The 23,244-nt window shown below is 51.0% G+C and overlaps 6 protein-coding genes across 6 annotated transcripts; 4 read left to right on the forward strand and 2 right to left on the reverse strand.

The window, feature by feature from the left end:
• Nucleotides 1-1,790: 1,790 nt before the first annotated feature.
• Nucleotides 1,791-5,120, forward strand: CHC_T00007786001 (hypothetical protein). Its single transcript, XM_005711504.1, has one exon. The coding sequence runs from the start codon at nucleotides 1,791-1,793 to the stop codon at nucleotides 5,118-5,120; it is 3,330 nt and encodes a 1,109-aa protein (XP_005711561.1).
• Nucleotides 5,121-14,003: 8,883 nt separating this feature from the next.
• On the forward strand, nucleotides 14,004-16,403 carry CHC_T00008512001 (Serine/threonine protein kinase). Its single transcript, XM_005711505.1, has one exon. It carries the CDS (start codon nucleotides 14,004-14,006, stop codon nucleotides 16,401-16,403), a length of 2,400 nt encoding a protein of 799 aa, XP_005711562.1.
• A 685-nt stretch (nucleotides 16,404-17,088) lies between these two features.
• CHC_T00007787001 (hypothetical protein) lies at nucleotides 17,089-17,331 on the forward strand. The gene has a single exon (XM_005711506.1). The coding sequence runs from the start codon at nucleotides 17,089-17,091 to the stop codon at nucleotides 17,329-17,331; it is 243 nt and encodes an 80-aa protein (XP_005711563.1).
• Nucleotides 17,332-17,363: 32 nt separating this feature from the next.
• CHC_T00007788001 (hypothetical protein) lies at nucleotides 17,364-17,990 on the forward strand. Its single transcript, XM_005711507.1, has one exon. It carries the CDS (start codon nucleotides 17,364-17,366, stop codon nucleotides 17,988-17,990), a length of 627 nt encoding a protein of 208 aa, XP_005711564.1.
• Nucleotides 17,991-18,333: 343 nt separating this feature from the next.
• CHC_T00009536001 (Serine/threonine protein kinase) lies at nucleotides 18,334-19,722 on the reverse strand. Its single transcript, XM_005711508.1, has one exon. It carries the CDS (start codon nucleotides 19,720-19,722, stop codon nucleotides 18,334-18,336), a length of 1,389 nt encoding a protein of 462 aa, XP_005711565.1.
• Nucleotides 19,723-21,562: 1,840 nt separating this feature from the next.
• CHC_T00008564001 (Serine/threonine protein kinase Endoplasmic reticulum) lies at nucleotides 21,563-22,981 on the reverse strand. Its single transcript, XM_005711509.1, has one exon. The coding sequence runs from the start codon at nucleotides 22,979-22,981 to the stop codon at nucleotides 21,563-21,565; it is 1,419 nt and encodes a 472-aa protein (XP_005711566.1).
• Nucleotides 22,982-23,244: the final 263 nt, after the last annotated feature.

Raw genomic sequence — 23,244 nt, forward strand, 5'->3', positions numbered from 1 at the left:
ATCGCTAGCATGGCAACGGCGTATTCTTGAGAATCTGGAAGGCTAATACTAAAAATTCCCAAATTGCCCCGATTCCCAAATTGCCCCGATTCCCAAATTGCCCCGGTCAGGAAGGGTACATTGCCGTAACAATGTTACTGTACAATGCTGTAAAGTCGACCCTACGCATTAGTGTCACCCTGTGTAAGGACTAATAATGCGGCACTAATTCGGAGCGGCACAATCAGAAAGCAGAATCACTACCCGGCCTGAATCTCTGTTATTAGGGTCTGCTGTTGTTGCCTTTGACCCTGTCTCTCATGCATAGCTTCTAGAAAAGCTCGTTTTGCGGACCTCAAGTGCGATAAGGCATTGCTCACATCGCACTTCACACCCAGACTCTCCAAAGACCCAAACAACCTTGCTAACACTACAGCACTCGGTACGGCCCGTTTCTCCGTAATTTCACACTCGCCTTCTGCCACACAATCATCCATCATAGCATCACTGGCAGACTGATTCTGTAGCTCTCCACCATAATGTATTGAATCGCAAGCATCACTAATAGAAGGTTCTGCCACAAGCTCATTAGTCTCGATCTCAATCCATTCCTCCACATCGCAGGGTGCAAAGTCTTTGTTCCGAGCGTTGTAGCGGTGTTGGTCACAATTTGTTGGAGTAAAGGAAGAGAGCGTTTGATGTTTCGGATGGTTCGCTCTGAAATTTTGAACTGACGCATTCCTGCCCTGCAGCAGATGCCCAACCTCGATTTTCTGTGCAATCGCAAGGCGCGTACGCTTCGCTTTGGCAATCTTTTCAGGAATCATGTTAGGGCCTTTGAGTGAGGTGCCATCATCAATTGAGCTGCGCATGAGGAGTGGGCGATGACGACGTCGTGCATGACACGTGGCAGAATTTGTGTCTGCCGGTTTTTGCGGCACTAATTCGAGGGTGGCAATAATGAAAGCGGCACCATTGCGCGTCCCCCTCTGTACCGTATAGTAGTGGCGAGGCTGACCGTGCGATCCGGATCGCTCCATGTGGCACACGAAACCAGTGTGGGTGAATTGGACCGAGGGGGCTGAGGGTGTGTGAGCGGGCGACATTTGGCGGATGTCGGGAGGGCGGTGGAAAGGGGCTGCTTGGAGGCCACGGTGAGAGCGAGAAATAAAATGAAAAAACTTGCAGATACCCTTCGAAGGGTAGATGATCATCTGGAATCCATGACGCAATGGGTCTAGAAGCAAGGGCCCCGAAGTTTTTTGGAGGAAACACTTTTTCCAATTTTGGTCCGTTTTGTGCACGCGTGAGCTACCCTTGGGTACCCTTCGAAGGGTACTCGTGAATCTGGATAACGTTCCAATCCTTGAGCAACATTTCGCCTCGTTTTTCGGTCCACACACAAATTCTGTTTTCTGCCTCACATTTTTTTACAATGTTTTTCTATTCCAACTCTGCACCAAAATCTCCTTTGCCACACTGCCCCGTTTCCACATGTGCCCAGCAAAATCTACCAACCCCCGTCGCCTCCCCACCTCCAATCCAACGTCTTTGTAGCTCTTCTTACGGGCGGTTCTAGACTACTGGCACACACAAGTTGCTACTTTCCTCTCTCCTTCCTCAACCCATACCCATACTCTCTGCCTCCCTTTCGAAGTTCCTGCGAGTCACACGCAAACCTCAAGACCCATCCCTTCGCACTTCACTGCGGAAGTTCTGCGGAAGCCGTTTGCAAGTTTAGGTTGTCGTTTCTTTTCTTGTTTTTCCACTTAACAAGGAGACAGGCCCTTTCATCCGATGAGCCGAACGCGATGCCGCTAACAGTTCCTTTGGAGCCGAGTCTGGACTCTCTGCTATCGTCTCCTTCGTACGACGCCCTGCTGCTTGCCGCAATCGTCCAGCGTTGCCCCGGTAGCCATACACGCCCCTCACTTCAACTGCTGCACGCGGTTTCCCCTCATCATTCTCCGTCTTCTCCGACTTTCACGTCTGCTCGTGATGCCCTTCTTGCGGCAGCACCGTTTATCTTTCCATCGGACATTCCACATCCATCTTCGGACTCGGACTCTGATCTTGACACAGATTGTGACACCGACCCTCAAGTGAGCGCAAGCTCCGAAAAGGCACCCTCAGAAGCCCCTCCTTTGAAGTTGACCCCCACTGCAAGCAGTACCCCTGTTTCCCCGACCGATTTCGATCCGGCCGCTCAGCTGGATCGAGCCGTCGAGAGCTCGCGTACTCTTCCGCTGTCGTCGGTTGCAGTTTTTGATGCTCTCGCAGAGTCATCTCCACGAATACCATGCAAAATCTCCTCTATTTCGTGGGGTCCTCAGGCGGATGCCGGGAATGATTCCCCTCGAAGAGCCAACAGCTTACCGCGGAGGCCTAACAGTTCTCCACCACCTCGTCTCCGCTCCCTTGGTCTTCCCGGATACACTCGAAGCAGAGACTCTGGAAGAAGAGATAATGGCGAGCACATGAAGAGAGACCCTCGGGCTCATAGCAAACTTTCCATGCGCTTTCGTCATCTTCTGCTTGAGGCGCAGTCTCACGTTTTTGCCATGACGGCCCGAGACGGATCTAGGCAGTATGTTTACTGCAGGTCCTTAGCGCCCAACCATACATTAGTGGTTGTAACTTTGGTTAGCTTTACGGCCGTTTATGTCTCTGCTCTTGAGCATACAGCTGCCCGATACGTTCTACTTGTGGATGAAAGGTCAGTTGAGGAGCCACGTGCAGGGAGACAAATGTCTGAGTCTACTCGGTTTTTAACTTTTCAGCTCATGCGATGCCCTGCGGAGGTTGCAAAACTCCTAGTACGCAATCTTTTCGAATGGCTGAAGGCTAGCACTTGTCCCAGAGGCCAGAGCGAGAAATGCCACAGCTTGTTGAAGAGAGCAAGGTTGAGATTTTTGAGCGAAAATGTCGATGCGGATTTTGATGGTAGCGTTGGCAATCGTCCCAGTGCAACATTCCCGACGTCCTCGTCGACGAGTTCAGGCGGCTCTTTGGGCGCACGGGATGGACTTCCAAGGAGGCTTTCAACTACTACTTTGCTGGGGTTGCCGCCTGAGTGGGATACTAACCGGTTCTTCGCGAGAAAAGACAGCGCGTCGGGCGGCAGTAATGGGCCTGAGGTGACAGAAATCCGTTCTCTACCATGGGAAGTGGCTGCAGAGTGTGACGGGAAGCATTTGATATCAACCGTGACCCGTGTTCTAGAGCTCACCGATGCAACGCTGCTCTTCCGACACTTTCAGGTGCGTGCCATTATGTCTGTGATTGTGGCTTTGCTTGAGGAGCGCCGGGTGTGTATTGTAGGACCCGACACAGCAATTGTATCTCGTGCCGTGGTCGCTTTTGACAATTTGCTCAGACCATTTGAGTGGCCACATTTGCTGTCGCCAATTTTGTTGGAGCATATGCTACCAGTTCTTGGGGCACCCTTTCCGTTTTTGGTAGGCATTCTTGGTGGTCACATGAGTGCAGCAAGAAATCTTCCATTGGGAGAGGTGATTTTTGCAAGTCTTGAAACGGGGAAAGTCACTTCGACTCAAGAGAGCGCTGTTGATTTGCATAGGCGGATACCTCGCAAGGTGAGGATGCGGTTTGAGCGGCGTCTTTTGAGGGCAAAAAATGCATGCTTACGGCAGGTGAATAGATCAATGCCATTCCCGTTCGTTCCCAATGTTAGCAACACTGCGTCATCGTATTTTGAAGACCGCCTGTTTAGTCCAATGGCGAACAGAATGAAGTCTTCAGGACTGTGGCGTTCGAAATCGCAACTGCGCCTTTACAATGAGGCCAATCCACAGAATATATGGCTTGAATGTGAAACTGTGGATTCACTCGATAGATACATGCGGAAGTTTTTCGCTGAACTGCTGAGTGGCACCTCTACCCGCGAAAGGAGAGGCACGGGCGAGCTACCCGCGAAGGGTGAAAATTTATGGAAGAGTGTCCCAAATGGGAACAAGTTTGCTTCTTTGCGGAGGGATGCTGACCGCCAGCAATTGGCTAAAGCCTTCCGCGAAACACCACTGTTCATGCATTGGGAAGAGTTGGACTCAGCAAATATGACGTTTGGGATCTTAAAATCCGAAGCATCCCAAGTGAGGAAGCGATCGACTTTACGTGAGAAAATGCTCTCCGCCAGAGACTCCGCAGCCGCGGATGAGGACTCAGTTAACGATGATTCGGCAATGGATATGCTCGGTGCGAGCGACCTTGAATGCTATGAGGAGATCGGTGATGATTTCATGGTAAACGTCGGTGACGTCTCCATTTGGAATCAAAGTCGAAATAAGAAGCTTCGCATGAACAGAAATCGGCTTCACTTCAGTGATGAAGTCGAAGAGTTTGGCAGTGACAACTCGGATTTGCAGTCTGAAGTTGAGCCTGGCTTTATGAAGAAGGAGGCCAGGTCCTCTGGTAAGCCGAGGAGGAGGAATGTGAGTACAGATTGCATCCCAGATGTGGACACGAGTGTCAAATTTAAGCCACAGAAGGGACCTAAAGGCGTCAGAGGCAAGGCACGCCGCCGCCAACATGCCAGGAAAGACTTATTGGTGGATTTGGAGTCACTTCTATTCTTGAAGGAGAATATTCGATCTATTCCCAGGGCGCGTCGAAGAAACGCTAGCACAGATTGCATACCAGACGTCGAACCCATGTATCCAATTGAGGATAACGGTCGTCCGCTATTAAAGCAACACCGTCGAACAGCGACCACGGACTGCGTCTCGACCTTTGACCTAGGTTTACTGGCTGAAGTGTCCCCACCGACTGTCCAGGAAGAAGCAGTCATCACTGAAAATCGACTGAGGTCGGATACGGATGATTGGGGCCGTGGTGGCGCGGCGAGGGTACCAATTAGGTCATGGCGTTATCTAAGGATCCCACCCTATCTGCGTGAGGTGGGAGAGCGTCGTTTGGTTGTCTCGCCAAACCAATCTGACGATTGCGATGTGGATAAGACAGATGAGGACGGAACGGAAGTTGAAGAGACTGACGAGGAAACTTTGGATAGACTTGATATCGAAGGCAGTGCTTGCGTCTTTCCAAGTGAAGATGCCATGCTGAGCAAAAACCATGTTCGTGCTTGGGGTAGGCGTCGTGCTCGCCACTCCCGTGTGTATTAGTGCACAGTAGTATCATGGCATCAACCTACCGCGTTTTCCTTAAGAATAATCGTGTATATAGGCGCCTACCATGAGACAGGCATTGTAGGATCAATGAACATATAAATCATCGCTTAGCAGCGTGCACAGCAGAAACTTGTTGTCAAGAAAGGAAGGGGGTTTTGTGAGACGGATGCAGAAAAGTCGCAGTAGGATAGCCCAACCCAACACTAGGCCAATACTGAATAGTGAGGCTTGATCGTGCTGTTGTAGATACTGTCGAGCATTCTGAGGGAGTCGGACACCGACTCGACTTTGGCCTCCAAGGATAATTTCAAAAATTCGTCTGTGCCCAACGGGGCACCTAGCAGAGCAACTACTCCTTCGTGTGGTACGGCAATGGAAAAGACTGGGTCAGGGATTCAAGGAGGGACGGCTCTGATGTCGGCCAGAAGGCGGCGACATTTGGCAATGTTTATAGAAAGAAGAAAGAGATAATATTGCGTTTAGGGGGGCGATCATCTCGTACGGCGAAAATCTCCCTTCCCGGGTGATTCGCCGTACGAGGAGGGGCTGAGGTGCCAGAGAGAACAGTATCGAAGCACAGCCTGAGGGCCGAAGAGGGGCGTAGCGGAAGCTGAGGGACTCGCGAGCTAGGAATTGGTTGGTTGACTCATTATGTTGGGGTCTGTATCGCGTCGAGGTCCGCTTGCGCTGGGTCAGAGTTGCCGCGAGGGCAGTGAGGGGGGAGGGGGGAGCTCGGCGGAGAAGGAAAGTGGGCGCCTGCGGAGGAGGTTTGGGGGTGAGAAAGAGGCAGAAAAGGCTATCGGTGTTTGGGAGGCTGGTGGGCAGCTTGGGACATCAGCGGGTGAGGGGGAAGGACTCGTTTCGGAGGAGGTGCCAACTGAGGCGTGGGCGGGCTGACCTGAGCGACTGCAGCAGCAAACTCCGATCTCCAGCAGGGTGCCTGCCCGCAACAAACGCAAGTCTGGTACCACGTCGTGCCGCCCAACAGATCACGTGCACCTGCGCGAATACTCGCTGAAGCGAATATTGTAGCTCGCCACAAGGATAGAATGGGTTGTCGAAAAAGGGATGAGTTTCGTCTTCTTGACAGGCTGAGGGCGGCCGTTTGGAGAGGGCCGCTTTTTAGAAGCTTCTACTTGTCTATCTTTCGCGGTTGTTTCGGTGGCATCTGTGGCAGATTCTGTCGCGCGTTGATCCGTTGATGGACTCTGCGTAGATGAAGCGATAGGGGCGTCCATGACGCATATCGATACGACCCGTGCACTCTGAGACTCGTTTGTGCTTGTGAAAGGAACGGAAAACCCACCTCGTTTTCCGTCGTTTTCCTTCAAGACGGGCCGATCCGGCACTGCTGTGATTAGGCGGATGTGAAACTCGTGGGAAACTCACATGCGCCCAGTTTTCGGTATGCTGTGAGTTTTGCCAAACGCGTTGTCTGAAATAGTTGCGTTTAGAAAATCCGGGCAAACACGCCGCCAAAACACGCGTTTTCGCGACTTAACGGACAACCTTCATAAAAAACAGTTCTCTTTTATTTTTCACTAGATCAAGGAGGGAGCCGATGCCACATCACAGGACAGGCTTACACAGGGCCGGGGGGGGGGGAATTTTATTCAAATGCAAGGGTGGGCCGGTACAGTATCATGCGGGCTTAACACTTGCTGTGTGATTTCTCTAACATTGAAGGGGGGCCGATGCACTTGCTGATACGATTTTTATTCAAATTTGTGGTTCCATCCAGAGCCAAGTCAGTAGTGCACCCACGATAAGGCGCAGCCAGTAAGGCACACCACTCACTTTGACAATAAAGTCACCGCCGTCCCCCCAGCCCTCTCGGGATCGGGGGTATCGGTGTTCCTGGAACCACAGGTTATGGGCCATACGCAACCGCTGAACACGATCCGCCAACTCCCAACAAACAAAAACCAAGGAAGACGTTAACAGACGCGCCACACGCGCAAGAAGATAAGCCGCACTGCACGATCACACTAACAACACCAGCGATCGCCCCCGACATGTCAAAAACACAGCATGAGTGACAAAGCCACCACACATGGCCACTTGCCACAACTAACCCTCACAAATTTTACTTACTGGTACGATGCGTTTGACATACACGCGCAAACAATAAACGCACAAGCCGCCCTCAGCGCAATGACTACATCACTCACCGACCCAGTTCAACAAGCTGAACGACAGAAAAAGGCCAATCTTCTCAAGAATGCCATCATGTAGAGCTTGAGTACGGAGGTGATAAAACTCCTACCACCGCACATACTCCGCTACGAGCCACATGCGATCCGTGCAACTGTGAAAAAGCTGTATACACTTGCTCCCTGGAAAATCATGAGCTACTAGACGCGGAAGCACGCACACTCACGTTCTCAACCGATAAAAACTTCAACGAATACGTGAAGAAGCATCGTGATCTCAGGTACAGGATGCAAGTATTGTAGTATAACGACGGACGCGCGCGCGGGGAGATTATTAACAGTGCGGCCGTGCACGGTGGACACGTAGGCGGGTGTGCCCACGTGTAGGGAGCGCGTGCGTGCCGAGCGGTCGTAATCTGGCGTACGTGTACAGTAGTGCACGTGTCGGCCAAGCGATAGTCTGCCAGTATTACGCGTGTACGCTAGAACACGTGGCATCCGTGCGGTAGTCTGTAAGCAGCACGTTTGTACAGTAGTACACTAGTGTAGCTGCAGCGTCCGCGCGGTAATTAGGAATTGAGGCGCTAGTTTTTTAATGGCGTACAATACCTGGTACGCACTAGGCGGCACGTACTGTATACTGGGACAGGTGTCCGAGGCGTCCCTCTGAGGGGTTAAGACCTGACACCCGTCCCCACCAGTAAACTGGGACAAGCTCGCCCCCGTCCCTTTCGCGCCTATATACGTCCGTTTCGGTTGTCTATCGCGCGCGCTGGCTTCTAACCCGTTACCTGTCGCTCCCGTTCACGCACCACGGGGCGACTGCGCGTAACCGGCCAGTGAGCCACTCCCTTTTCGCCAGCTCGTCCGATCGGTTCAATTAGCGCGTCGCGTCCACGCCGCGTGCTCCCTCGCTATAGCCTGCGCCTCTCACCCAACCCAGGGCGGAGAGGAGTTATCCCACAAGTATCAGGGTACTCTAACATCGAAGCTGAACGCACTACCATGAGATACATGGTACAAGGCCTTGCGCATCACTCCGAGATGAATGCACTCGCCATGATGCTCGCATGCAATCCACCAACCACCATACGTGAGCTTACCAACCACATACACCAAGTGCAGCTCATCCAAAGCAACACACCGGCAACACAGAACCAACAGGCATACCAGCAACCCAACACAAAGGGCAAAACCGCCACCAGACGTAGACAACATACCCCAAACAAAACGGTCGGCAAACCGCGACACTACGAAAAACCAACAGGCCACACAGGCCCATGGTGCCATTACTACGGCAGCGTAACACACAGCTCAACCAACTGCTACGCGAGTAGACCAGCCCGCCGACTACCTGCGGCGCGCGCGAACCAAGCCACAGCCGTAGACACAACCGAACAATCAGACGACACCATCAACGACCTCACCGAACGCCTCCAATTTTTGGAAGATGTCATCGCCGAGCAACAGGACCCCAAAGACTGTAAGAAGAACTTTATATTAGACTCCGGTGCCCACCCCACGCATCTAGCTACACCCCACGCAAAAATGCAACGCAGCACCGGGACAATAACACAAACAGCAACGGGACATCGCGCCCAAATAACACACACCGGCGCCATCACACTGCAGACGAAGAGTGACACCATCACACTGCCCGCAGTGCACACGCCGCAGATCACAGAAAACCTCATGTCAGTTCACGATCTCACCAAGTACGGAGATGTAACATTCAGCAAGATCAAGGCAGTGCTGCACAAGCCAACCGCACTACCGCCGGCCAAGCTCACAGCAAAGTACCGACAAGGACATTACCGCCTCTCACACGCCAAGCCAACAACAACCAAGGGGGCCCGAGCACAGCCAAGCAAGCGTAACGGAGCGAACAAGGGAACCCGCATCCATGCCAGCACGCACAAGACGATATCAAAAAATAAAACACCCACGTCAACGAAACGTGCACCTCCACCAAAGAGACCCCAAACCGCAACCCGGGACACGCTCCAGTACTCGACAAATGCACGAACAAGAACCCCCACGCTACGCAACGCCACAGCCCCCAAAGGAGCACGCCGCAAAACCAGCACAGCCAAACAGATACTCCACGAATGGCACTTGAAACTCGGACACGTGCACCACAACACAATTGCCATAATGTCTAAACAAGGGCTTTTGCCCATCCTCCCAAGAGGCATCACCGATAGAAGCGCACAAATCACATGTAGTGGCTGCATAGATGGCAAGACCACTACAAGACCACACCGCCGAACCAAGCACACAACCGCCATAGGCGACAGCCTCTCATCAGACGTATGTGAACCGATCAAGCCAACCTCGGCACGCAATGCCAACTATTTTATAACCCTCATAGACACGGCAACGCGATACGTCTGGGTGTACGGCATGAACAATCGCAAGCAAGTACCAGTCACCATCATCAATGCAATAGAACATACCGCTGCACAGCATCAGCAATACCCCCGCCTACTCGTGACAGACAACGCGAAAGAGTAACTCGCACGTACAGTGCAAGAACAACTCCTACGGAGGGGAATCGAATTTCGGCCGACAACGCCGTACACACAGCAGGAAAACACATTGGCAGAGAGAATAAACAGAACGCTCATGGAAAAGGTACGCGCCACACTCTCCCACAGCCAACTGCCAGACGTGTATTGGGAAGACGCGCTATGCGACGCAGTATACAAATACAATTTGACATACCACCACAGGATAAAAAGCACACCACATACGGAATGGTTCAACACACCTTCCCAAGTCAAAAAATGTTCACTTTTGGCCAAACGGGATACATACCAGTGCTCAAACCGCACGCGCCAAAGCTGCAACACAAGGCACACGCAGTACGCTACATGTACGGGATCGATGACATACACATATGCATACAGAACATCGGCACGCGACGCTACGCAAAAATCAGGGCAACGGACTTCAGGCCGTACCACCAGCACAGTGACCCATGCAGGCATGCACCAGCAGCCTTCTCAGCCACAACCACACAGCACCACAAAACGAGCCAGCGCAGCACTACCAAAGTGCCAAATGGCCAACACACGCCCACACAAACAACAAAAAAGGCACACACCAGCAAACAGGCAAACAAAACGAAACATACCAGACGCACGCCAACGACGAGACCGATAACAACTCACAAAGGCAGGACACCACAAAAGAAGAAGCCAATCCACGACAAGAGGAAGCCACAGCGCCCCACCAAACCAGCAAAAGGCAAGACAAAGCCAAGCAAGAAAACGCGACCACGAGCCATCCCTCATACAGTAGACAGAACAACCGCACCACCCAAAACGCTGAAACGGGTAAGGCGTTACCCGGATGCCTCACAGTGGGCAATTGCCCATAATGCGGAGCTGGACCAAATCGACGAAATGAATGCGATCGACTGGTCAGCACAGACCCACCCGAGCAAGAAGAGAACGATCATACCGACCACGATGACATACAGATACAAACACGGTAGTACCACAACAGACACCACACGCAAAGCCCGGTGCTCGGTCAGAGGAGATGGAATGAAGGCCAACGTGCACTATGACCCAGATAAAATCGCGACATACATGGCCGGCCGCACAACGATACGCACACTCTTCGCGCTCGCAGCCTCACGAAACATGGTCATAGAGCATTTTGACATAACAGAAGCATACCTTCACGAAAAATATCAACACAAGCACAAAGTGTATGTGTGGCAACCGCAACGGCTTGACGGCTCGTACAAACACACGAGCACCCATGGCGAGCTCAAAGGCAACCACTATGGCACCCCCGCAGCGGCAAACATCTAAAGCAGAGAACTACACCGGCACCTCAGGAGACATGGCAAGCAGATGAAGGCAGACCCCTCCCTTTTCATCAAAAAACATGCAAAGGAATCATCCTCGTCGGGATAAGTATGGACGATTTTCTGCCCATCGCCTCCGACACAGCCCTGATCGATGACCTGTACAAAACCCTGCAACAAAAGTACACGGTCAAAAGACTGGGTAGGCCAACCAAGTATCTCAACTGGACAACAACCGTACAGTACAAGAAGGAGGGGATCCACCTCTCAGAGCCGGGTCACATCAACAGCGTCGTCGCGCTCATGTCGCAACAGGACAGCAACCCGAAGCGCGCACTTTACCTCGACGGCATCAACATGGATCCGCCAGCCGACGACGAACCCATGAGAGAAGACATCGCTGACATCTACGGCCAGGCAGTAGGGGAAATCCGCCACATAGCGGACAGCACGCGACCAGACATCGCATTCGCAGCAATGGCCCTGGCACGAGCCCAGAAGAAGCCCACACAGCGCCATTGGCAACTAGCACAACGGCTATTACAGTACCTGCAATCGACGAGAAGAGAGGGGATATTGATGAAATCGGCAAGCCAGCCGAGCGTCCAAATCAACACGCACTCGGACGCAGACTGCGCCAACGACCAGTAGTCCAGAAAGTCCATAACAGGCTGCCTCACGCTGGTCAACGGCTCGCCCGTGCAGTGGGTCGCGAAACGGCAACCTGTAGTAGCGAAGAGCACGTGCGAGACAGAGTATATCGCAGCCGCAGAAGCGGCCACACTCACAATATGGCTGCACCAACTGCTCCAAGAGACCACACTGCCTACCGCCTGCCCCAACCTCCACGTCAATACGGCCACCGTGCAGATGGGGAAAAACATGAGAGCCACACGCAGACGCACGTGTATCGACGTAATATACCACTACTTGCACGATCGCGTGCAAACAGAGGAACTCACAATTCTGCGCATACCAACAACGGACCAATATGCAGATATATTCACGAAACCTCTCAAGGTAACGCTATACACAACCCACAAAGACAATGTTCAAGTACAGCCACCGCCAACACGTCCACACCAGCCCTCGCGTCGAGGGGAGTGTAGTGCCATCCAGAAACCACATCAGACGCTCAGTCAGCGTGCACGCAAGACCAAACAAAAACGAACCGCACATGGTTCCATCCAGAACCAAGTCAGTAGTGCACCCACGATAAGGCGCAGCCAGTAAGGCACACCACTCACTTTGATAATAAAGTCACCGCCGTCCCCCCAGCCCTCTCGGGATCGGGGGTATCGGAGTTCCTGGAACCACAAAATTCTACGAGGGACCGATGCTGTAATTACGGGGCAGGCGTCAAGGGATCACACTTGGGCTGGATGGGAAAGGGCTGCGCCGTGGTACGGCATGCGGGCGAGGGTTGCAGAGGCGACGCTTGACCAGATCGCGAAACTGAGGCGTTGTTGTAGGCGGTGCTTGGCGGTGCACTTGCTTTTATGTGCACTTGCTGTGTGTTTTATTTTCACTAATCAAGGGGGGGCCGATGCCATATCATAGGGCAGGCTTCAAGGACTCACAATTGGGCGGGAGAAGATAAGGCCGCGCCTCCCTTACTACATTACAACTGTAAGCACTTGCTTACAGTTGTAATGTTAAGGGCATGTAGCGTTCAATATATTCTAACAGTCTGCCTTCCTCCCGCACCGTCTTACAGCTCCAAGGCCTCCCTAGCTCAGTCGGTAGAGCGACAGACTCTTAATCTGTTGGTCGCGGGTTCGAGTCCCGCGGGAGGTGGTCTTCGCAAAGCGGCAGGTGATGATTTTTTTTTTGTACCACCCAGCTCCTACTTTAATACATTTCATGTTGCACGGGCAGTGAAGTTTGAATTGCGGTGGACACTCTAGTCAATACTCTGAATTGGTCTGCCTCAAAGTCATAGAAAGGACGCTGTTCCCCTTGACATATTTGGCCACACTCCAGTTTTGAGATATGGGTGTTCTAACTTGACAGACAGCGGTGGAAAAGGTGAATTTTTGCCTCTGGGCTTCAGACGCGGATACTCTTCATTTGGATGAGCCGGTGAAGGCTTGGAAATCTGCACGTTTTCACTACCGTCTATGTGTGCCTTCAATACTTAAAGAGCGTGTCCACAACTCTGTGAATGATATAGATGTCAATGAATCCTTCAACTTAAGGCCTTGAGTTGAAGGATTCATTGACTTCTGTACGCATTCATACACCTTTTGCATATGGCTATAAATCGGATTTCTCTTGCAAAACTATTTCACAACTTAGCTTATGTCACATTCTTCAGTACATACTTAAAATATGCCAACAAACATTCACTTCTTCTTCTTAGTATTTGAATAAAAAAAATACGCTTGCAATTAAGAGCACCCTTCCGGATCGCTTTATCAGGCTAGGAAAACATTTCTCTCGCATTGCCCTTCGAAGACCAGCCCAACAGTCTTCAGCAAATTATTAGGAAGTCTAAGTCAGGTCAGGCAAAAGGTAAGGATTCTCACTATGACGCCAGACAACCGACTTTTGGACAATAAAAATTTTCCTCTCCTTTGCGAATGGCATCGTGGGATTGTCTGCTATTGGCAACTGTGTTCATATAAAGCAGCTGCAAAGAAACGTGGAAAGTCATGGGGCTATTATCTGAAAAGAATCTCCTCCACTCATAGATAAAAAAATCAAACTGCACCGCTCCATGTCCATGGTCCGTGGGCGACTGGGGACGTGAGCTGGATAGAGTTGCGCAAACCAATCTACTTACTACACTTCTCTTAAATTTGACTCAGCCATGCGGCGTAAGCGTTCAACTTGCAGATTTCTTTGGGACTAGACTTGCTTTGAACTGTAGCGACAGCTTCTTTTTGTCCTCTCAAAAATTAAATGTTTACAGGAGCAATACGAAGGCAACCGGGAAAAAAGGCTTCCGTGAAGGTCGGTAAATATGTGCTTCTTGACAAAATTGGGGTTGGTGGGTTTGGGGTCGTTCGCAGGGCTATCAATGAAGAAAATGGTTCTGTCGTTGCCATAAAGATATTAGACAAGGTTGAGTTGCAGCTTCAAGAAATGACTGGCCATGCAAAGAGAGAGATCGCATTGCTAACGAAGATAAACCATCCAAACGTGGTGAAGGGGTATGAAGTACTCTCCTCAAAAACAAAACTATTTCTTGTAATGGAATATGTCGATGGTGGGGATCTCCATTCTGCATTGTCCGCTAAGGGGAAGTTCTCCGAACACGAAGCACAAGGAATATTCGGTTCTTTGCTTGCATGCCTAGACTACTGCCATCGACAAGGAATATACCATCGGGACCTCAAACTCGAAAACATACTCTTGACATCGTCTGGTCAACTAAAAATTTGTGATTTCGGACTCGCGAGCGTCAGAACACAAGGAAGCAACACAAACGATTTATGTCGGACTATTGTCGGCACAGAAGACTTCAGTCCTCCCGAAGTTCTCCAAAACATTCCATATAACGGAGGCAAAGCAGACATGTGGGGGGCAGGGATCTTGCTCTTCATCATGCTCAGTGGTTACTGTCCTTTTCAAGGCCGTGACTCCAGGGAGCTTCGAGAAAGAATCAAAAGTTGTCGTTACACATTTCCAACAGACTTTCCAGATGCCGCAAAGGCAATCGTCAAACGGCTTCTCGTACAGCGGGGAAATGACCGCCCTTCGGCTATGGACCTATTGCAGAATGCATGGGTGAAAGACAGTATAACAGAAGTGAAAGAAACAGAGGATCCCTTGTCAAAAAGGAAGAGCGATCATGTAACCGATGAAGTGCAAGCGGAGATCAACGTGTCAAAGCCACCGACCAATCCAAAACCGAAGTTAAACTCTGCGGAAAGTCTTGCGCCGATAGCAGCATCGGCATGGCAAAACAGCCAGAATGTCGAGCTCTCTGCTCTTCTCAGTAGTGGGCTCGAAAATCCATCGCTCGTGTCAAGCAAATCCGTCAGAAGACCCGGAGGTATCGTTTATTATGCACTCGGGTTAGCGACCGTTCCCAATTTCTCCAAATTAATCGAGGCCATGCAGAAAGAAGCGACGGGAGTGCAAGTCCAGAACCGCAAATGGAGATGGAAGTTATATGAAAACTGTTTTGTGGGAACAGATGCCGTTTCATGGTTAACGGGACACGCAGGTTGCACGAGAGACGCAGCTGTAGCATTAGGACAGAAGCTCCTTGACGCTGGTGCACTCCACCACGTGTGCCGCGCACACGATTTCAAGGATGATGCATTGTTCTATCGTTGGATTGATAACGAACCCGAAAATGTCCTGTGCCTGAACTTACGAAAATATTGGCCCAAGCCAGTGTTTCCACCTGATCCTATCTCTGTTTCGGGAAGGCTTCTTAACCAGCTTTCACAACTATGCAAAACCCACCAGCAACCGTACGATTACCAAATGGTGGAAGTGGTGACGTTACAATCAGACGCTCTCTTTCGGAAATTTCTGGATGCAGTTACAGAGCTACAAGTAGTGAACATCAACCCTTACATGGGTACTGAAGAAAAGATAGGTTTCCTTGTGAATGTTTACAACCTAATGTGGCTCCAGGCAAGAATTCATATTGGAAACGTTCACAAGAAAAACGAGTTTAGAACTTTACAGAGGAAAGTCATGTCCCTACAGTATCACATTGCGGGGGTGAGACTTTCTCTCGGTGATGTATTTAGGCTTCTCTTTGGAAATGGTGGAAATGATAACATTGGGGCTGACAACCGCACGATTTCAGAAGGATCAGCTCGTTCATCAACAAGTGATCGGATTCTGTCAATAGGAGGATCATTCATAGTTTCAAAACTTTTGGCAAGACGACGGTCTTATGATGAAAAGAGTGCAATCAACGTGTTAAACCCTGGAAGATTGGAACCGCTCGCGCACTTCCTTACAAGTGAGTGCGCTCCAGAGTCTCCCATAATTCGAGCTGTTTCTGAAAAAGAAATCAACGCTGAGTATTTGACGGAGGTTGCTGCAGAATACTTGAACGTGGTGTTGGATGTCGATGTGGACCGGTATGTCATCTCATACCCACCGAGAGTATCTCAGTTCCGGGCAATGTTGTCGTGTCCAGAGGACGAACACTTTCTTATCGAACTGATACGGATATGTGCTGGTCGCGCCGTGTGCGTGAGGCTGCTCGAAGTCCAACGAAGAAGCAATGAAGACAGAATTCCTGTGAAAGTTACTGCGAAAACAGAAACAGAATTGCCTTACTCCATTTCTTCCTTTGGTCCAAGGTTGGGTTATAGCTTTGCCGTAGCATGAGGCGGAATCGATCTAGTTGGCAGGGGCAGAGGGCTTTTATTTGTTTATCAAGGCGATAATCTGATTCATGCTTGAAACATGTCGTAAGCAATTGCAGCAGAATCAATTCCTTCTATGAGAAATCTACCTTGTTGCTTCTGGGAGCAGCGTCAAACTGCCAGTAAATTATTGGCATGTCTCAGTCCGTAAACGAGACTGGATTTACATGAACTGCGGCATGAAGCCTTTGAGATAGCACGCAAAGCGTTGCTAGTCCAGTCATGATAGTGGCGGAGCTTCAATATAGAATCGAGATGCAAATAAACAGTCGCTGATTAAATGCATTCCGTCATGGCATGTCGCGTTGCAATTTGTGGTGTTGGATCGCAAATACAGTGTCCATGGTAACGCATCCGGCTACGAAACATACGGTTCGAGGGTTTAATAAGAGAAGCCTTAAGTTGAGCAGCATGATCAGTTAGCAGCGATATTCGCTGATGAACCCACCACAGACGATCCGATTTGTAGATAGGGGGGGCGGGGGGGGCAGTTTGCAATCCGACTCGCGTGCAATATTGCACAGCAGTGTCATTCTCACTGTAAGTGATAACCAAGAAAAGTCCACACTGGTCGTAATGGTAATGTATTTTTGGAGAAAAAAAAGGGGCGTTTCGAAATCATGGTTCGATGGGACATATTGCAACTGATGCAGACAGGGTTGCGCATTCGCCATACTTTCATTATCCGAAAGTGCGTTGGTTGCACACCCCTGGTTTTAGTTGACGACTTGCCCGCCAACGATCCCTTCTCGACAGTACACCCCTCCTTGCGACGTGTTGTTACTGCGCCTTTAATACCGGTGGTTATTGAAGAAGACGAGCGTGTGTCTGAATCGCATTGCCCAGCGATTGTGAATTGCAGCTTCGCTATCGTTCAGAGAGAGCGTTGAAGCAAACAGCATTCGTCGCCTCTCGTAGCACCATGGCATCTGAACTCATCCAAAGCGTCGCCGTGACCAACTCCACCGCAGATCTCGTGACAACGAGCACTTCCGAAATCGTTGAGTACTCGATCCTCGCGTCATGCTGGTGGTTCTGGTTCATGCCAGCATGCTATCCGTACTACATGGCCCTGTTTGAGTCGATTTCGCCGTACTTGTGGAGCGTTATGGGCGTCGTTCTTTCCATTGGCGTCTCTGTGTTGGGTTCCGCGTGGGGAATATTCATCACAGGCTCATCCCTTCTCTCGGCGGCCATCAAGCACCCTCGCATTTCAAGCAAAAACCTTGTGTCCGTAATTTTTGCAGAAGCCTGCGCCATTTATGGTGTCATTATGGCTATCATTCTACAGGCAAAGATAGTCGAGTCGGAAACGGGTACCCCTTCCGCGTTTGCGGGATACGCTCTGTTTGCCGCTGGCGCAACTGTGGGGTTATCAAATCTGTTCTGCGGTCTCAGCGTCGGTGTCGTCGGCTCGTCATGCGCGCTTTCCGATGCGCAAAACGGTGCTCTTTTTGTCAAGATTCTAATCGTGGAGATTTTCGCCTCGGCTCTGGGTCTCTTTGGTGTCATTGTTGGTATCATCATGGCCTCAAAAGTCACTGTATAGCTATCGCGGCAGAACATTCCTCCGCTCCGATTTTGCGTTTTTATTTGGCCGAAGGCATCCTAACTAACTTTAGGTAGTTAAGGCGCGCCGCTTGTTCGGGCAAGCATTTGGCTTCATGAGCTGCACATCCAAGGAGTCACATGTGCCCAGTCAGTGATAAAATGGCTGTTATGGCCCTATATTGTTTCTGCAGTGATAGTCAAGAGTAAAGCTCTAACATGCCTCCTACTAATGTAATCTCAACCGGCGCGACTCAGGTCACTGCGTAGGCAGCAGTTGTTTGTCGTCATGACTTCAGAGAAACCGTCACTTCGAGTTTCACGGGCAAATCAGTCCGCATGCCCTAAGACGCTTCCTCAGTCTCCTCTACGAGAACTGACAACCTCTCGATAATCTCTCGAAACGCAGGCCGCTTTGCTGGGTTCGTGTCCCAGCATTCTTTCATCAGTTGTTTAAATCTCGGGTCGCAATTGTCATCAACCGGTGGCATGATCCCGTCCACGACCGACTTGTAGACCTCAATCTGCGGCATTCCTTTGAAGATAGGCAATCGAGTGTAAAGCTCCCAACAAACAGCGCCGAATGAAAACAGATCGACTTTTTCAGTGTACTTTTCGTGGCGAAGCACCTCAGGGGCAGAGAAATGAACAGTGCCTACCGCACTCATCTGTTGATCGGAACGAATACGGGAGAGCCCAAAATCGCAGATCTTGACGTTCATGCCGCGATCGACTAACAAGTTTGTGGTCTTCAAGTCGCGATGAATCATTGGAGGGTCATGTGAATGCAAATACGCCATACCTTGGGCTGTATCAAGGGCCCATTGCTGTCTCAGACTCCAATCCAGCCTTAACGGTTTTCCCTTTGCTTTTATGCCTACGAGTAGGTCCCGCACGTTTCCTCGAGCCATTAATTCAGTTACGATGCAAACTTTGGTCGGTTGCACAGATATTCCCATGAAGAGAACAATGTTTGGATGCCGAAGCTGGCAGTTTAGCTCAGCCTCCTTCTTGAATGCGTCAATACCAGTTGACGCGTTTGGATTGCCGTCTCGTTGGATTGTCTTTACCGCAACTTTGGTGCCATTTAATTTCCCTTCGTTTACAGCACCAAACGAACTATTTCCAATTGTCTTCCCCAGGACAAGAAGGTTGTAGTCTATCATCCAGTGCTCTGAGAGGGACGCAGATTCCTTCCCACTTCCGCTTTCCTCCTTTCCTCCACTAGCAGAGCCAGCTTTGCCTCGCTGCTCTCTTTTCTTCTCCCGCCTATCTGGAAACAGAGTACTATCAACAGCTTTGGCAGAAGGGAGCTCTTTCCCAAATGTACGAGCTTCCAGAGCCTGCATGTTCGCGGAGAGGCGTGGAACCGATGTAACGCTGTGGTGCACCACATCATCTTCGGACATTGAAACCGAATCATTGGATTGCTTAACAAATGGGAGTCGCTCACTTCCCTTGGCATGTTCCTCAACAGAAACTGGTGTCACGGAAATTGAAGCGAACGGACTCGCCTTTCCTAGAAACCCGCGGAACGACTTGGGGGTTGAGGAAAAGTTGAAGCTCCTTGGAGACTGGTAAGGAGACTTACTCGAAAACATGCGAGATAGGGCGATAACTCCGAGAGAAGCTGGGCTGCCACCCGAATGAGACGAGCCTCCCTGGCTTTCTTGCGAAAACGCAGGGGGTGAAGACCCTTTTTCGTTTTTCTTCTTTCGCCGCAAAAGCTTCATGCTTGATTCCGATTTCGGTACCCGATAACCGTATTGAGCGAGATTCGCCGGTTCCAAGACAAGCACGTAGCGCAGACAAGACACAACACAGGGCTTGCTTCGAAAAATGCGGTGATACGATACTAACCCTGATGAATCAAATGCGAAGAAGGCAGGCAGTCGTGTTCTGACGGCTTTCACAAGGTGGCGATGAAAACGAGAGATGGGAGCCCGCTGAAGCAATATGTCACATAAACAAGAGCGAACAAGTGGTAACGCAAATCCTAGACAATATTGCTGGGTGTTCAGGTTCGTGCATACCACTCTTCCAGATGAAAGTCTCTTAAGGCTTCGAGGCTTCGTTAGCAGCCATCTATCCTAATTTTCGGAATGAAGGGCTGTGCTAAGGGAGCGACTTTGACTTGATTTCGTGTCAACATCACAACTGCTCATGAAGATAAAGGAATAAAAGTTTCGCCCGTTCACTCCATAATCATCAATAAGTTTTCGACGCTTCCTGAAGAACCCTTATGCATAGGGCAAGCGGTTGGTTTGTCCTATATTTTCAACATATGAAATCTGCGGTAGTGACTCACATGAGCAAGTCATATATACTGAAATGCATAAATCGAATGGGGCATCCTCTGGGTGTCACCATATTAGCGATATCTAGAGCCAGGATAGAACCATATTTGTTTAGATCTCGCGCTCAAGGAAATCGGTCGGTGACACACCAGCACCCAACACATAGAATACTGCACGAACGAAGTAATGTGTGGCGCGCGTAAATACATAAGGTCCGATGCCTTTCATTACACTGCGATTAGAACAATGAAAAAGCGGCGGCTCAGAGACGTCTTCTGTTCATTTGTGAGATGCTTTCATGACGTGAAAAGGGACGAAACCTACATTTCCTAACGTCGCAAGGAACGGCGAAAGTATCTTCTTCTCATCAGCAAAAATTCACCTGCTTCGTCCCTTTCGCAAAATTCCTCCGCCGCTGACAACAGTATAGAAAGAATATTATTAAAGAAACCTGTGCTGAGAATGGGGCTGTGAAATTGAATAAATCTCCTGTGGGCACATTGCTATAATCAACGTGCCATACGGGGCCGGCCACGAAGGTCTCCGTGATCAAGTTGGTCGCGTAGATAATGTTTTGCTAAGAGTTGTACTCTCGGAATGGCTATCACAAAGCTCATCCTCAACTACGTAGCAGGGTGAATTCTCGAAATTTAGCTTTGAGCAATTTGCAGCCGCTCAAAAATCTCGAAGAAGCTCCACTGGATGGTCCAATTTGCGTATGTGTCCCGTGCTCAGAATAGCATGGGCAAGAAGTGTGTGGAATCAACTTAACATCTCTACACAAAGAATTCCTCACCTCTACGCGATAACAACTAAGCGGTATGATCTCGGAAAGATGTGCGACGCTCGAGACACCGACTAGAGATGTCGTCTTCGCCAAGCTAGGTGATGCACTCACGGAGCGCGCGTTTCCAAGGCAGAATAATATCGATAGCCGCAAGAAGTTGTGGACTGCCTGCACCCCTCTCCTACGACGATGGACTGTGGCGGGAAGATGATGTGGTGTACTTTTATAGGTGGTAATAATTTTCGATTTTCCATTTATTGCCTTGCTCGAGGTGTGGAGTTGTCATTGTCCATCCTCACTCATGACAGTTTTGTAACCTGCTCAAAGCAAACTCGTGAGCATTCTTGGGATGGTGGAAGGCTTCGAAATGGCCAACGTCGCTAATCTTAAGAACGGGAGTTCGTTTCCACCAGCTATGATTTTGTCGAGAGAATAGGCTGAGAATGTACATTTCGTGCGAGAAACGTTTCAGGCTGCGAACCGAAACCATCAGCGGCCACTATCGCTGCCGCTGAGGCTTATCCAATTCCTAAGCCGCATTGCGAATCCGCTTTGTTTTTTCAATCTGCGACTGGAGCGCGATGGTGAGCCAGAGGCTTGAATCTGCGGCAAATCATTCTTATTGCGATGTTGCTGCCCAGCTCGCTTCCTAGCAAGCAACCCACTAAGCGTAACCGGCGTCTGAAACTCGCTGTTTGTCACGCTTGGTTGTGGACGCGGATCTCTAGGGTCCTTGAAGTTGGTCAGCGCCAGTGCGCTATTGCGTCCAAAGAACTGATCTGAGCGTGTGTCAGTGACCACAGGTGCGCTTCCAGCCTCGCTACCTGCGCCATGATGCAACACAAAGGAGCTCCGCAAGCTGTTGACAGAGACGGGCTCCTCTCCTGGAAAGTTAGATTGAGAGCGGCGGGTAGTACCAGAGGCATCTTTGTCGTCGCCTTTGCGTACATTGGGGGGTGCATTGCGAGAACGTCGGAGCATACGCCCTGAGGGATCCCATAAATTGAGGGAAACAGAGCGCAAGCTGCGGGTCAAGACGCGGAGTTTTGAGCTCGGTTGGGACTCTCTGGATAGAGCCTGGATGGCTTTGACGCGCTCGAGGGCTTGTGTCGCTGTGGGACGGTTTGCGCCGTTCTTGGAGAGCAAGTCACGAATAAGTTGCCTTGTCTCTGTGGAGACAGAGGCCCAAATGGAAGGGGTGAAGTGGGGCTCTGTGGATTGGACAGCGCGAAGGATTTGGCGTCCTGTAGAGCCCTGAAAAGGCATGTGGTAGGAGAGGAGAACGAAGAGCATGACGCCGCACGCCCACATATCGGATTGTTCCGGGACATGCTCCCGTGCTGAGGCGATCTCGGGGGAGAGGTAGAGGATGGTGCCGCCGATGTTGTTGCATAGCTCGACTGGCGGGGCGGATGCGGAGCGGACAACGAGCAGGTCAAAGTCGATGAGCTTCATGACTTGGCGGCGGTCGGACGGGAGTGTCTCGAAGACAAAGTTTTCGAGCTTAATGTCGCGATGCGCAGCACGCCTAGAATGGAGGTAGCTGACTGCGTAGAAGAGCTGGCGAGCGAGAAAGAGAACCTGGGGTTCAGAGAAGGGCCTGCCGCGGGCTTCCAGCCTGTCGTAGAGATCGCCGCCGTGAAGAAACTCGAAGACATGATAGAAGAAGGCGTCGTCCTCGAAGTCGTCGAAGAACTGGACGATGTAGCGATGGCGGATGACGCGGAGGGTGATAGCTTGCTTGCGAAGGGCGGCGTGCTCACGCTCAGACAAGGAGGCCTTGCGGACGACCTTGATGGCGACCCAGTGGCCGTCGGATTGGCGGCGGCCCTTGAGGACGGTGCCAAAGTCTCCGCTGTGGACGACGTGGACGACGACGAGACCGGCGGCGACGATGGCGGGGGTCATCCATTGAGCGAGGGGGAAGACGGGGGAGTCCTGCGGGGGTTGGGAGGAGGTTGCGGAGGAGATGGAGGGGGTGGGCGAGGCGCGGATGGAACGGCGCGGGCGCGGGGAGGCGGTTGGGCGGGCGGGCGCAGGGGCGGGGACTGATGGGGAGGGGAACTGAACGCGGTCGAGGGAGTTCTCATCGGAGAGGCGGTGGGAGAGAGGGCGGCGACGCGAGGGGGATGGTGGAGCGGCCATAGCGGTTGGAGTGGGGGGGAAATGGG

This window comes from Chondrus crispus, genomic scaffold, assembly GCF_000350225.1.
Source record: "Chondrus crispus Stackhouse genomic scaffold, scaffold_85, whole genome shotgun sequence".
Taxonomy (NCBI): domain Eukaryota; phylum Rhodophyta; class Florideophyceae; order Gigartinales; family Gigartinaceae; genus Chondrus; species Chondrus crispus.

What these genes read in the sequence shown, in the direction of transcription:
- CHC_T00007786001 (XM_005711504.1), top strand. Translation starts at nt 1,791, where the DNA reads ATGCCGCTAACAGTTCCTTTGGAGCCGAGTCTGGACTCTCTGCTATCG.
- CHC_T00008512001 (XM_005711505.1), top strand. Translation starts at nt 14,004, where the DNA reads ATGTTTACAGGAGCAATACGAAGGCAACCGGGAAAAAAGGCTTCCGTG.
- CHC_T00007787001 (XM_005711506.1), top strand. Translation starts at nt 17,089, where the DNA reads ATGCAGACAGGGTTGCGCATTCGCCATACTTTCATTATCCGAAAGTGC.
- CHC_T00007788001 (XM_005711507.1), top strand. Translation starts at nt 17,364, where the DNA reads ATGGCATCTGAACTCATCCAAAGCGTCGCCGTGACCAACTCCACCGCA.
- CHC_T00009536001 (XM_005711508.1), bottom strand. Translation starts at nt 19,722, where the DNA reads ATGAAGCTTTTGCGGCGAAAGAAGAAAAACGAAAAAGGGTCTTCACCC.
- CHC_T00008564001 (XM_005711509.1), bottom strand. Translation starts at nt 22,981, where the DNA reads ATGACCCCCGCCATCGTCGCCGCCGGTCTCGTCGTCGTCCACGTCGTC.